The sequence below is a fragment of the Cervus elaphus genome, chromosome 19 (genome assembly GCF_910594005.1).
Source record: "Cervus elaphus chromosome 19, mCerEla1.1, whole genome shotgun sequence".
In the NCBI taxonomy this organism is placed as follows: Eukaryota; Metazoa; Chordata; class Mammalia; order Artiodactyla; family Cervidae; genus Cervus; species Cervus elaphus.
Genome location: NC_057833.1, coordinates 33,312,193 through 33,327,781, shown reverse-complemented (window position 1 = coordinate 33,327,781; position 15,589 = coordinate 33,312,193). Strand labels below are relative to the sequence as shown.

Genomic DNA, 15,589 nt, shown 5'->3' with positions numbered 1-15,589 from the left:
AAACCTTGGTAACAGTGAGCAATGTTCTAAAATATAAAAACTATTTCCCTCAAAGTCTATAAAATAAACTTAGGACTTGAAGATTATCACTAGAACTAGAGAGTACTTTTTTAAAGGTTCTTCGAAAAATGTGATTTGATTATAACAGTGGTTTTCCTACAAATGCCATACAATAATTGTTATGGTTATATCCCTGACAGTCTTTCCCCAGCCCATTATGCTAAGCAAGAACATTCTGTCAACTCCTACACCACCACTTAAGTTACAGCATTTAAATTTTCAAAAAGACAATGAGTAAAAGGTTTCTTATATCTCAAATCTCAGTCTTCTAGACACTCCTCTTTACAGGTGAATTCCTCAAACAATAAAAGATTTTTAAAGAAGGTGATTTCACAGTTTTTCCCTGTTCCAAAGTGGTGGAGTAGCAATAAATGCTTTTCAGTTGTATACAAAGGTATTTAGATTTCTCTATGGAGAAGGCAATGGCACCCCACTCCAGTACTCTTGCCTGGAAAATCCCGTGGCTGGAGGAGCCTGGTAGGCTGCAGTCCATGGGGTCGCTAAGAGCTGGACACGACTAAGCGACTTCACTTTCGCTCACTGGAGAAGGAAATGGCAACCCACTCCAGTGTTCTTGTCTGGAGAATCCCAGAGACGGGGGAGCCTGGTGGGCTGACGTCTATGGGGTCGCACAGAGTCGTACACGACTGAAGTGACTTAGCAGCAGATTTCTCTATACATTAGAATTATCTGGGTCTCTCTGGCAAACAGAAATATATAACCCAAGAAATTCTAGAGGGGAAAAAAAAATTCTAATTACCTAAGCGTCCAAAGTCTGAACATCTGACCAATGAAGCAGAGAAGTCAGCTCCAACTAAAATTACTCTGACCTGAATATTCTGGCTAAACTTTCACTGAGAGACACTCTATAGTGCTTTTCCTTATGATGTTGTTGTGTGTGTGTGTGCACGCATATATATATATATATGTGTGTGTGTGTGTGTGTATATATTCTACTGTTTTCCTGAGACAGTTAAGCAAAAAGAGAAACTTCCAAAAACGGGGGGCGGGGGTCCTGGGAAATGGATTAACTTTTATGAAATTATACTGTTTACGAAGAAAAGATTCTGACAGAGTATATAAAAGACTACCAGAACTGATGGAAGATTTGCCACCACGTGGTCCACCACGACCTCGACCCCCTGAAACACTTCTGCCTCTTCCTCCTGGGCGTCTCCTGCTGTCACGCTGATGCCGACTCTCTCGGTCATCTTCTCCAGCCAGTGACCAATCACTCAGCTCGTCTTTACGCTCAGATTCAGTTTCAGATGGGTTAGACAGCTCAGAGTTTGTACCTTGGGAAAGAAGAGAACATAAGCCTACTATATTTCTATTTTAAGAAAGGAGTGAAATGTTTCAAAGAATTTCTTGCAAATCATTGTTTAAATAACACTAATATATGAAAATGCATTTAATATGGAAAATATTTTTTAAAAATTTTGCCCACTTTTATGTCTTTAACAAATTGCCAGTATAATAAAAAAATAACCACTATCCAAGTATTTAAAAGCCAATTTAATGATATTTATAAAAATGAGTAACAACTGTATAGTGTATTCTATTCTATCACTTGATTTTAAGGAACACTTTTTTCCCCCACATTTAACATCTCTGAAATCAGGCTATTTCTTACAATTGATTGTCTCATAAACTGGGAGTGCAGTTTTAGTGGCTGTACATTAAAATTTACCTTTTGCACAATAGTGCCTTAAGTTAGAACAATACAATATTTCAAATCTCTGAACAAATTTTAGGTTGCTCTGGAAAAGGATAACTTCAACCTGACAATAAGAGATGAAGCCATTACCAGTGAGACAAAAATTCAGCATAACTTTGAAAGTTAACTACAGACTATTTCTAACATCCCAATGACTGAATTTAATATTTTTTAAAAATGCAAACACCACAAAGATTCTATAAAAGCCTACAATATCATATAAAATCACTATTTATGTGTCAGATTTATATGACCCAATCACTAACATACTCATTTCCACTTCTCTATTAGGTCTGGGATGGCACTTTTTCATCCTTTCATCATAGAGCTATCCTATGCTTTTCAAAAGTTCATTTTACACCACTTAGCTTTTACAAAAGACTTACACTAGTATCTGTTTTCACAAACCAAAAGAAATCCAAAGAGGATTTTCACTAAAAAGGGCATGAAGAGAAAACAGCCTTCGGTATTCGCTTTGCAGCAAACCGCTGCAATTAAAAGAGGCAGAAGCACAGCAAGCAGGGAGAGCAGCACCCCCAGCTCCCGCCTCAGGAACTAAACTCAGCATCTCAGCATCAAGCCAACAGATCTTTGAACCGTACTGGTGAGCATCTGGGCTTTATTTCCTGCATCTATTAGCAAGATGTGTCCTAAAGTAATTGCTTCTTCACTTTATGCCATTTCAGCTTACAAAAGGTTTCCCAGGAAAACTACTTTCTGACAATGTGGGAAACTATATGTGCAAATCTATCTCCTTAAAATTAAAAGCCCAGTTCAATGTCTGTAGCTTCAGACCAATTTAACTGAAAACAGACATCTCCCCTCATTTCCTTAAAATTAATGTAAAATTAATAAAGTATTGCCATGTGTTGTTTTCTTTTTACAATGTGGATTTACTTCCATATTGGTTTACAGTAAAGGGGAGCTCTCTTGTACCTCTAAATGCCCACGGAAGCCTAGCAATGCACATAACAATTTTCTCCTGATAAATTAATTTACTGCATAATTATGAAGTTCCTATGCTAAACTCGCAAATAAGAATGATTTCAAGATAAACTAAAAATACCCCATATTAACTCCATAGTCATTTAATGATAAAAGTAAAATACAAGAGCTCTTCAAGGAATAAAACATAAAGTTGAACAAAGCCTACCAACTTCCTTTCTCCTTTAAAGAGGACTCTTCTATCTGTCTTTTTTCTCCATATACCATATAGATGTAGCTAGTAATGAATGGATTAAGAAAAATGTAGCAAGTTTCTAGTACTGACATTTGCATCTTTGTTAAGATGAGTCTCATACTAGAAAATGAATCAAAACACTTATTTTTTCCAAAGGATAAGAAAGAATTTGTTAACTGATGCGCCATGGTTTGGTGGAATAAGGGTAATATATCATTTCATGAGTAGTTTAAAACAAAACAAACAATAAAGTCTTGGGAATTATAAAAATTTTTGTTGAATTTATTTACAAACCTACATACCCTGCCTGAAAACATTACCAAATTTTGAGGTTAGATGAGTATCTCGTTTTAAAAGGTTTCAACAAAAGATCCTATCAAATTATCTTTAAAAATACAGTGTAGTATTTAACTCAGTATCACGAGCAAAAAAATTCTCATAGTTTTAATTTAAATCTAGCATTCAAGATACTTATAGAAGGTATCTAAAATCATAAATAGACTTCAGGAGATAAAGACAACTATTAATGTCAAAAAACAAAAAAAAGGCTAATGAACTGGTAAATTCTCCATTTTCTTCATATTAAACATTTCTGAGATGGCAAAAGGAACTTTGCAAATGAAATTAAGGTTAAGGAAATAGGTTTGGGGATTATGCTAGACTATTCAGGTGAGGCCAATTTAATCACATGAATATTTAAAAAATAGAGGACCATTCTCAACTATGGAGAACCAGAGAGGTGGCTGAATAAGGACTCTCTATAATCTGTTGTTGTTGAGTTGTTAAGTCAAGTCCGGTTCTTTTGTGACCTCATGGACTGTAGCCCACCAGGCTCCTCTGTCCTTGGGATTTCCTAGGCAAGAACACTGGAGTGGGTCGCCATTTCCTTCTCCAGGGGTTCTTTCTCACCGGGGATTGAACCCATGTCTCCTGCACTGGCAGGAGAATTCTTCACCACTGAGCCACCAGGAAATCCCATCTACCTGTAATTACTGGCTTTTTAAGATGGAGCTTGAAGGAGGACCTAAGCAGAGGAATAGAGGTTGTCTCTAGAAGCTGGAAGTATCAAGGAAACAGATTTTTTTCCTAGAGCCTACCAAAGGGAATACAGACATGCCAACACTTAGATTTCAGCCCAGTGACATTAATGTCAGATTTCTGACCTACAGAACCGTACAATAGTACTGTTAAAGGCTTTGAATTTTTAATTTGCTGTATAATCAACAGAAAACTAATGCTCTGTTGAAGTTATCACAATCATTCCAATCTCAATTTTGTAAAATATTAGTTCATAAATCCAGAAATTATGGAGGGGGCTACAAGAAATAATGATCCATAAAACCAATCCCATTTGTAATGGCTCCAACAAATAAAAATTGTTTTCTACAGAATTTTAAATCAGATTTCCCTAAAACTTCTAAAATCACCTTATGAAGATGGTTCACATTCTTTTAAATGAACATGTATGCTGAACTTAATAGCTAAAGTACCACATTTTATCAAATCTGCTATGCCATCCATTGTAGTCACAATATTTTTTGTGCCACTTAAGAAAATCCTGCCAATTACAGTTCTAAGACAACATCCATTGTAAAACACGTTATAAGTTCAGAGATGTTAAATTCAGAAAATGTTCCTTATATAGATTATATATATATTCCTCACCTAAAAAATCTTCTGCCATTAAGTAGACAAGAACATCTATAACCAAATTCAAATAATTTTTATTTCTCTGGAGCCCATTTAAGTTCAACAGCTATTTCAGAAAATACAATGTTTAGTTTGAAAAGACTCAGAAGTAAGAGTGCCATCTACTGAACAATTTGCATAGCGTTCTTCAATCCAAATGTTATTCCTCTACCTTCTCATTTAAATTTATTATCTACTGTCAACAAAAGCATTTTGCCAAAGAGGGACCTCTCATCAATAAGCTGACTTTCCAGAAGCTTATAAAATTCTTGGATGAATTCATCAACCAAAAAACCAAATCTGATTATTTGCAATAGTAATTTGTACCTCTAAAATCATTCAGTATGTACTTTTCTCTATTTAATTACTGTCTTTTGTATTAAATGTGTTTTCAGGACCGCAATTCTCAATCCTTCACATAACACATTAACTGGAATTCTTCTTTTCAGGTTTCAATACAGGGTTAACTTTAAAATAATGAAAAAGTAGGAGAGGGAAATTACCATTCAACTCTACAACAAATGAAATATAGTACCAAACTGACTCTGACATCATTAGATGATCCTTCAGACATGAAATATGGATGTGGAATCTGTACACTATAAGCTTTCATGTATTTTTATTTTCCCTAAATGCCTTCTATTCTGGAAAAGGCTTATGAAATATTTTCCCAAAGCAGTTTGGATGAACATAGGGGAGTAGAGAGGAGAGAAGAGGAGAGAGAAGGGAACAGAAAAATCAGGTCACTGCTAAGATCCAAGTCCAAATGTAGAAAAATGGAACAACTCCAAAGCTGAAGAAGAAGTAAGAAATTTAGGATTAGAGAATTGTTGACCATCACCATCCACAGGCCCCTTCCTACATGGGTTAAGTCCCATCTTCAAAGTGAAATGTACCTTAGAAAAATGTTCGTTTATGTTAATTAAGTTCTAACTTTTAAAGCCCTCATATCATTGAAATCCTGTATTTCACAAAATAATTGCAGATGTGAGATATTACTATTCAAACTGCCAAGTGAACCAATATAGTGTATTTTAAAAACTAGTACAGATTTGCTATATGTAACTATAGCACAGTGACTAGTGTATTTTTTACTTTTACTTTTCCTAAAAGATAAACAAAAGGTAAATCCTAGTAGTATCACCACTATCACTAGGTTTTTATTGGAAAATGTATATGATTGTACAAGGAAACTATCTGAGAAAACCAGTTGTATATATATTTAAATATTTAGAATAAAAATGGTCATGAGCTATAAACTTAACAAAAACGTGTTTCATTACACAGCTACTTGAACACTACAAATCTTGTACAGTCATTAATATAAAATACAGTCACTACTATTAAAACATGTACCTCAGAACTATCTCCTATCCTCAAAACCAAGATAAAGTGATGAACTGAACAATAATAACCAAAATGTTTTGAAGCACCTAAACTACAACTACTACCAAAAAGAAAACAATTTTTTTACCATAACCGGAGGTGTAATTAGGGCCCCGACGACCTCTGCCTCTTCCACTATAAGACCTAGAACCTTGTACAGAAGAGACGGTACTTTCATCAGTGGCATATCCTTTCTCTTTTTCAGGCCCTCTGGTGGAAGAAGGTCTGAAACCCATACCAATCTGTCGAAGTTGTTCATCAATCTGTAGTCGTTCCATTCTTAGCTGTTCTACTTCCTATAATGAAAATGAAAAAGGATAAATCTTATATGTATTTCTTTGTCTTCTTAAAGCCTAGAGTTGAGCTATACTCTGGTCCTACCACTGAAAGCAGCTGTGATCTTGGGCAGTTATTTGGCAATGTAGACTGTATTCCTAGTGAACATAATTTACAAGGTCAATTCACCAAGCATTTACTAAATGCCTTAGCATCATGTGCCAACCATGCTAAGTGCTACAGGTATACAATATAGAAAAGACAAGGACTCTTCTCCTTCAGGGCAATGTTTACAGATGAGTATTAGAATAACCTAGGGGATGGTTAACAGACAACTGCTGAAATACCCTACTTTAATAGCTAATTATCAGACCTAGTCTTCAAGGAGTATCAAACTCTGCTAAATGAGGTAAAGTACCACCTATGACAGGTATTACTAATAAACTACTTTCCTATCAAAATAGTGACAACTGAGTTGTGGCCTAGCTGAACTGGTAGACTTGGTCATTCAGAGACTGAGGTCATTACAGGATGTGAAGGTAAGGTGTCTAGAGAAAGCTCTTGGCTAAAAAGCAGTAGAGTACTGGAAAGACAAATTTTTCAAAGAAAGGAATGACTTAATCAAGGGTGCTTTGAAAATATTAACAAAACAATTATCTCAGTGACTAAAAGGAAAACACAACTAGAGACAGCAGTCGAAGTACCATAAACAACAAAAACACAGCAGGAATAAAGAGACTAGAAAATGACAATTCCAACTTATAATAATTTTAGGTTATTTCTTTTCCAAAACCTTTTCTCTTTATTAACCCAGATAGGAGTAAAAAACAATGGTTAAGAGTTATCAAATGATATATATGGAGGTAGTTCATGTGATTCAGGGAGTACCAGTAACCATCACGTGCCAACTCTGCTAAGGGCTACAAGTATACAATATAAAAAAGACATTGTTAGCCTCCAACCAATAAAAAAATTAAAAAAAAAAAATACAAAGATAAAAACTCATATTTGAACATGTGGAATTTGACTTACCTGAGGGAAGTTTAAAAAGGAGGCTGAATTTTAAAACATTACTACATTTACAGTGCAAAACAATGAGATAAATGATGAAAAACATAAATGTTATCTTAATTAGGTTATTAAATATTAATAAAGAGTGATATCAAATACAAAAAAAAAAAAAAAAAAAAAAAAGACATTGGACTCATCTCCTTCAAGGGAATGTTTACAGATGAGCATTAGTAACCAAGAAAGCCCACAGCATTCCCGGTTCTATCTCCTATCGGCAACAACGTTAAGAGTGGCCATGTCTTAAACAGAAGGAAAGAAATATAAACGTTCAGAGGAAAAAAGAAAAATGTACATGAGGCCAATCATTTTACTACGGCAAAGGACCTTTTAATATTTTCACACAGAAAGGGAAATATGAAACTGAATTAACAAAAATAAAGATTTAAAAATTTACTACAAATACTAATATAAAATTAAAGTTTAATGTGTGAAGGAACATGATATAAATATGAACACTGTACAAACCTTTAGATAAGCAATATGATACTCTAAAAGCACTTGCACATTTCCAATGCTTTCTTTAGTGCCAACAAATACAAATGGAACCATTCCCTGTAAGAAAACAAAACATCCTCAGTATTTAGTATTTATGTCCTCTAATTCAAAACCAACTTTCAAAGAAATTTTCCATCAAACTGGCATGAATTTACAAATCAGATGTATCTTTAGTAGTGCTTGCCTTAAAAACATAAAACACATTGGGCAGGTTCTCCCTGTAATATATGCTCATATACCAAAACTTTCAACATCTGTATGTTGGAAGTACTTTGTGACCATTAACAGAAGTATCATTTACAAACTTTCAATATTTACACAGTGTAAAATAAAGAAATTACTGATATGGACAAATAGTCACCTTAGTTATTAAACCAAATGAAAGGATTAACCCTGACCTGTTTTACTTAGTTGAATTTCAAAAGACAGTTTTAAACAGTGAGAAGGAAGGAAAGTAAGATACCTAAATGATGTTTGTTTGTTTTTTCTTTAAAGAAATAAACTTCCAGCTTCCTATTGGCTAAAGAAAATGAACAGTCTAAGGAAACTCACCCAATCACTTTCAATGTCCTTCACTTTCTTGATTTTACACAATCATTCCTGACAGTTATTTAAATAACCTGGCTTAAGAACTTTGGGTTCTAAATACAGAATTAAGTGTGGCTCAACTTTTTATTCTATATAAGAAACCACTATGTGACTTATTTTCAAAATAATTTTTTAAAAATTTAACTAGTGAATTTTAGTATGGGAAATTAAAAAGAAGAAAGGCACCAAGGCAGGTGCTAAAGCCACAGTACAGAGTACAGCTATCAAGGAGCTTAAAGCTGTAGTGACTCTAAAAGAAGTAATTACAACTAGGAAGGGATGAAACAAGGGACTCTAACTTAGGCTTAGGAAGTGAGAAAGCCTTGAGCTATCCTCAAGAATTCACATGCAGAAAACAGAGGATGCAAAGTGAACGAAAGATAGAAGGGGGGAAAAAAGAGCTAGAAAGTTTTAATCTGTAATGTAATTCTAGGACTATATTATTTATGTTCATTTTTAAGAAATATCCCAATTGTACAGATGAGAAAAAAATGTGCTCCAAGTCATAAAATCAGCACCTAACCCAACCGATTTCGTATCCAGTTACCTAATTCCAAATAATATCCACTTGTTAACTGCCATAATCTATGTTAAAGAAAAAGGTAAAGGGAATCACAATCTCAGAAAAGATACTAAACGTTCCTGTAATAATCTCACTGTAAAGTATTTGTGGAGGTGATGGAATTCCAGCTGAGCTATTTCAAATCCTAAAAGATGATGCTGTTAAATACGCCAACAAAATGTGGAAAACTCAGCAGTGGCCACAGGACTGGCAAATGTCAGTTCTCATTTCAATCCCAAAGAAAGGCAATGCCAAAGAATGTTCACACTACTGCACAACTGCACTCATTTCACACATTAGGAAAGCAATGCTCAACATTCTCCAAGCAAGGCTTAAACAGTACATGAACCAAGAACTACCAAATAGATGTTCAAGTCAGATTTAGAAAAGGCAGAAGAACCAGAGATCAAATTGCCAACATCTATTGGGTCAATGAAAAAGCAAGAGAATTCAAGAGGAACATCTACTTCAGCTTCATGGACAACTCTAAAACCTTTGACTGTGTGGATCACAACAAACTGTGGAAAATTCTTCAAGAGATTGGAATACCAGGCCACCTGATCTGTCTCTTGAGAAATTTGTATGCAGATCAAAAAGCAACAGTTAAAACTAGACATGGAACAATGGACTGGTTCAAAACTGGTAAAGGAATATGTCAAGGCTGTATACTGTCACCCTGCTTATTTAACATATGCAGAATACACCATGCGAAATGCCAGACTGGAAGAAGCACAAGCTGGAATCAAGACTGCCAGAAGTATCAATAACCTCATATATGCAGGTAACACCACTCTTATGGCAGAAAGTGAAGAGAAACTTTCAGAAAGTGAAGTGCCTCCTGATGAAAGTGAAAGAGGAGAGTGAAAAAGCTGGCTTAAAACTCAATATTCAAAAAACTAAGATCATGGCATCTGGTCCCATCACTTCATGGAAAATAGATGGGGAAACGATGGTAACAGTGAGAGACTTTATTTTCTTGTGCTCTAAAATCACTGTAGATGGTGACTTCAGCCATGAAATTAAAAGATGCTTGCTCCTTCGAAGAAAAGCCATGACCCCAACCTAGTTCAGTTCAGTCGCTCAGTTGTGTCTGACTCTTTGAAACCCCATGAACCGCAGCACCCGAGGCCTCCCTGTCCATCACCAACTCCCGGAGTTCACCCAAACCCATGTCCATTGAGTTGGTGATGCCATCCAACCTTCTCATCCTCTGTTGTCTCCTTCTCCTCCTGCCCTCAGTCTTTCCCAGCATCAGGGTCTTTTCAAATGAGTCAGCTCTTTGCATCAGGTGGCCAAAGTACTGGAGTTTCAACTTCAGCATCTGTCCTTCCAATGAACACCCAGGATGGATTTCCTTTAGGATGGACTGGTTGGATCTCCTTGCAGTCCAAGGGACTCTCAAGAGTCTTCTCCAACACCACAGTTCAAAAGCATTAATTCTTCAGTGCTCAGCTTTCTTTATAGTCCAACTCTCACATCCATACATGACCACTGGAAAAACCATAGCCTTGACTAGACGGACCTTTGCTGACAAAGTAATGTCTCTGCTTTTCAACATGCTGTCTAGGTTGGTCATAACTTGCCTTCCAATGAGTAAGTGTCTTTCAATTTCATGGCTGCAATCACCATCTGCAGTGATTTTGGAGCCCAGAAAAATAATCAGCCACTGTTTCCCCATCTATTTCCCATGAAGTGATGGGACCAGATGCCATGATCTTAGTTTTCTGAATGTTGAGCTTTAAGCCAACTTTTTCACTCTCCTCTTTCACTTTCATCAAGAGGCTCTTTAATTCTTCTTCACTTTCTGCCATAAGGATGGTGTCATCTGCATATCTGAGGTTTTTGATATTTCTCCCGGCAATCTTGATTCCAGCTTGTGCTTCCTCCAGCCCAGTGTTTCTCATGATGTACTCTGCATATAAGTTAAATAAACAGGGTGACAATATACAGCCTTGATGTACTCCTTTTCCTATTTGGAACCAGTCTGTTGTTCCATGTCCAGTTCTAACTGTTGCTTCCAGACCCACATACAGGTTTCTCAAGAGGCAGGTCAGGTGGTCTGGTATGCCCATCTCTTTCAGAATTTTCGACAGTTTATTGTGATCCACACAGTCAAAGGTTTTGGCATAGTCAATAAAGCAGAAATAGATGTTTTTCTGGAACTCTCTTGCTTTTTCGATGATCCAGCGGATGTTGGCAATTTGATCTCTGGTTCCTCTACCTTTTCTAGACCCACCTAGACAGCATATTAAGAAGCAGAGACATTACTTTGCCAACAAAAGTCTGTCTAGTCAAAGCTATGGTTTTTCCAGTGGTCATGTATGGATGTGAGAGTTGAACTATAAAGAAAGCTGAGCACCGAAGAATTGACACTTTTGAACTGTGGTGTTGGAGAAGACTCCTGACAGTCCCTTAGATTGCAAGGAGATCCAACCAGTCCATCCTAAAGGAAATCAGTCCTGAATATTCATTGGAAGGACAGATGCTGAAGTTGAAACTCCAATACTTTGGCCACCTGATGTGAAGAACCGACTCATTGAAAAAGATGCTGATGCTGGGAAAGACTGAAGGCAGGAGAAGGGGAGGAACAGAGGATGAGAAGGTTGGATGGCATCACTGACTCAATGGACATGGGTTTGAGTGGACTCTGGAGTCGTCGATGGACAGGGAAGCCTGGCATGCTGCAGTCCATGGGGTCGCAAAGAGTCAGATGCGACTAGTCGAACTGACCCCACATAAGTCTGTAAAACCTTCAGATTTGTTTTCACGTTCAATGCTTTGAAAATTAAAAAGTTTTGTTTATTTAGGCTTTTAGCTTTTCTTTAAATATTAAAAGATATAGCAAAACAGAATACACGCATACCCACACAGCAACCAGATTAAAACTGAGCAGCATTGGTTTCTTTTAGAGAAAGGCACCGTGTGCCCTCCCCTTCCTCTCTTTTGTATCCTAATCTGTTTGATAATTTACATAATCTATTTGGTATCTTTTAGCAATTAAATTTCTCGTACAGAAATTCTGGCATAGAAATGGGAGGTAAAAATGACCAAAACTACAAAGTAAAGTGTAATAATTTATGAAGGACATCCTAAAAGAAACAGCTTGCAACAAGGTGGTTAAATACTGGAAAGCAGCTAGGAATAAGTCAAGCTAAGGGAAGACTAGATATTAGTTATCAAGCTAAGATATTTACAATTGAGTCATTTAATGACCCTGTCCAGTAAACACCTTAATCTTCAGACCAATTCTAGCCAGCAGTTATAAGCCAAACTGCTACTGTTGTTTAGTTGTTAGGTCATGTCCAACTGTTCTGCAACCCCATGGGCTGTAGTCCACCAGGCTCCTCTGTCCATAGGACTTCCAAGGCAAAACTACTGGAGTTGGTTGTCATTTCCTCCTCTGGGGCTCTTCCCAACCCAGGGATCAAACCTGCACATCCTGCACTGGCAGGCAGGTTCTTTACGACTGAATCACCAGGGAAGCCTGGTATGCCAAATGGGTCACCATTATTTTATACATTAAGTATATAAACAGAGATAGTGTCAATTATAATAGTATGACACCCCTGATTTTAATGGGGTCATCACCCACCCTCCAGGTGGAGTATGGTGTTTGCTTAACATGAAGTTAAAATTAACTAAGGTTTACATCAATTTTTAAAGCTGTGTAGGATGTAATCAATCTCTAAGTATCCATTTGCATAACAGTCATTTGTTTTTCCTCATTCGTTTTTATCACCACATCCTAACTAATTAAAAGAATCAGGGAAATGGTATCTTTCACTGGGGTCTTTACAACATCCAATATGTGGTGTGAGGCTGTTTATCTTAGAAAATATAAAATATCTTCAGTTTCCTCCATGTGTCTTTTTTTTAAAAAACAAAACTTACTTTGTCCAATAAGCAAACGAACTCCCCATTTACCCACTGTGCAAAACTGAAGAAGTTGTGAATGTACTGCTTTCTGGGAGATAATTTTGGGAGTGGGGGAGGGGGAAGTCTTTGCCTTATATTCAGACATGTAACTATAAAGAGTTGACCACCAGAGCCACAAAGGTTAGTGATGCTTAAAGTGGTGAATAAGAAGTTTAAAAAAAAAAAAAGTACTGTGGACAAGACATTAACATGTAAGAAAAAGACTGAAAAAAAATTTTCAGAAAGTTGGCATCAGCTGCTGCTGTTAAGCCACTTCAGTCATGTCCGACTCTGTGTGACCACATAGACAGCAGCCCACCCGGCTCCTCTGTCCCTGGGATTCTCCAGGCAAGAATACTGGAGTGGGTTGCCATTTCCTTCTCCAATGCATGCATGTATGCTAAGTCACTTCAGTCGTGTCCGACTCTGTGCGACCCTATGGACAGCAGCCCACCAGGCTCCTCTGTCCACCGGAGTCTCTAGGCAAGATTATCAGAGGGGGTTGCCATTTCCTTCTCCAATGGCATCAGAATGACTAGCAATGTTAAAGCTTAAAGATTTCAATTAAGAAATGGTCAGAGCTTACAAAAAAAAAAGTCAAAGAAGTATTATTAAGAATTCCTTCACAGCCAACTGTTTTGTTTAGAATACCAAATTCTTTACACTCTTAAGTACAAAAAAAAAAAGAACCGATAAGATTATCAAACTAATGTCTTTTTTTAAATCAAAATTGGCCTTTTTACTGAAGCACTGAGAAACAGAACTTAAAAAAAATTCCACTGCAGAGTGAGAGTAGTTCACTGGATATAACTTTCTTAAAACAATTTTCAATATATAAAAGACTGGGTGGTGGGGGGAGCACATGAAGACTATGTTTTAAATACTTACATCTTCTCTAGGTAGTTTATTTTCATTGTCTCCTTCAATTCTCACCCGAACCACACCAGATTTGTCTACTATTTCTTGAATAACTTTGCCATTTTTCCCAATTACTTTTCCTTTAATAAGAGAAAACATATATAATAATAAATTAAAAACCAACACTGCTATCATTTCAACATCAGCCCAAATAATTTATGACTTGCTATCAAATTATAAAAACCAAGCAAAACTGCATCTTTTTACTCTCAATTAACTCACCCTAACAACAACTGAGAAACATACCCTTGGTGTGAAACCTCCTCCTCTTCAATATGGCTAACATTGCTACTATTAACTGAGAATGATAACTCTACTCACATGTAAGATATTTTCAAAGTCCAACTATTTTTTAATATGTTCTATACCATTTTTATATTTTTAAAATATCAAGTCTAACCCATTTATTCCAAAAGCTTGAATTATATAAATGAAGGCAAAAAGAAAATTTTTATTTTGGTATTAATTACATCAATTTGTTTACATTTATGACACATTATATATATTATTATTCAAACAACTAACAATGTCATCAACCTGGCTTTTATTTTCAAGGTCCTACTTAAAAAACAACTGTGACTTGAAGATTCTTTTAAAATGAATATTCTCTTCACTGAAATAAAATGTTCACATTTAACAAGTATTACATTGTACACCTGTAAGTTTTTAAAGTACTTTAGAACTATACAACTACATACAAAATGTATATGGGTTGCTGTCTTCCTAGATATGAAATATTGTGAAATGACACAGAATTCAAATTATTTACCTTCTCCACACTTAACCTGTTAAGTCTGTCAAATAACAGTTACTGAGTATCTGACAATTAGCGGACAAACTAAAAGGAGGATATGAAGATGCTCTTCACTTAGGGAACTCACTTTTTATATAGCTAATATACACCCATAAAATAACAAAGCAATATTGGGTAGTGACCTGGTAACAGAAGTAAATGTTCCGGTAACCATTACTATAAATAGATGTATACTAAGTTAACAGTAACATCTTACTTGTTATTAAGTTCAAATCCTCAGTTAAAATGTTACACTATATCAGTACTCTATTTCCACAATAAATTAATTTTGGCTAAAACAGGTTATAATGCAAGTTTCTCCTACTGCATGCTTGACAGAACAGCTTTCAATAAAGAATAAATAAGGGGGAAGGGGGACAAACAAAGGAATAATGGCAACAGTAAGCCAGTCAGTACAACAGATACTATGATAGGATTTTCAAACCTCCTTGCCCAATAACCCTAAATTTAAAGGTAGCAGCAACCGAACAAGAGACAAAACAAAATAGAGTAGGACAGGGAATTCACATGATGCATGTCTTCTCAGAGCAGCCCTAGCAGCAGCATATAAAAGCAACCTTCATGTTAACACAGTGAAGCTCAAGCAGCAACTCCATCCTTGACCCTGCTAAAAATAAGCAAATATCTTTTCGAAAAAACAAAAATCAGATTGTTACATCATACCCCCTCCCCAAAATCTCTGCCCCTTACTTCTTGTGAACTATACCAGTGGTGAGTGAATATCCATCACCCTTCTGGGGTCTGTGGCAAGGACCTACCTGCAAGTTTTATTTAGTCCCACCAGAGACCGTCAATATTTTAACTGATCATTTCCACAGTTTAAATTCCAAAGCATATTGACAAACTGAAGCAGACCTGTGGTATAATTTGAGCACTGAGCATAAATGCTGAAGGGACAGAGTAGAGAAGTGATTAAGG

At 36.2% G+C, this 15,589-nt stretch overlaps 1 protein-coding gene across 7 annotated transcripts in view; it reads right to left on the bottom strand.

The window, feature by feature from the left end:
* FXR1 (FMR1 autosomal homolog 1) overlaps positions 1-15,589 on the bottom strand; it is a 67,852-nt gene that overhangs the window by 6,607 nt on the left and 45,656 nt on the right. For 4 of the 7 annotated variants that reach the window (XM_043873590.1, XM_043873592.1, XM_043873596.1 and 1 more), the window contains exons 10-13: positions 13,828-13,937; positions 7,845-7,931; positions 6,121-6,328; positions 1,152-1,355 (exon numbers count right to left, since the gene is read on the bottom strand). In XM_043873590.1, the coding sequence (XP_043729525.1) occupies positions 1,152-1,355; positions 6,121-6,328; positions 7,845-7,931; positions 13,828-13,937 (609 nt within the window). The remainder of the gene's footprint in view (positions 1-1,151; positions 1,356-6,120; positions 6,329-7,844; positions 7,932-13,827; positions 13,938-15,589) is intronic. The other 3 variants (XM_043873593.1, XM_043873594.1, XM_043873597.1) reach the window with 1 other exon arrangement.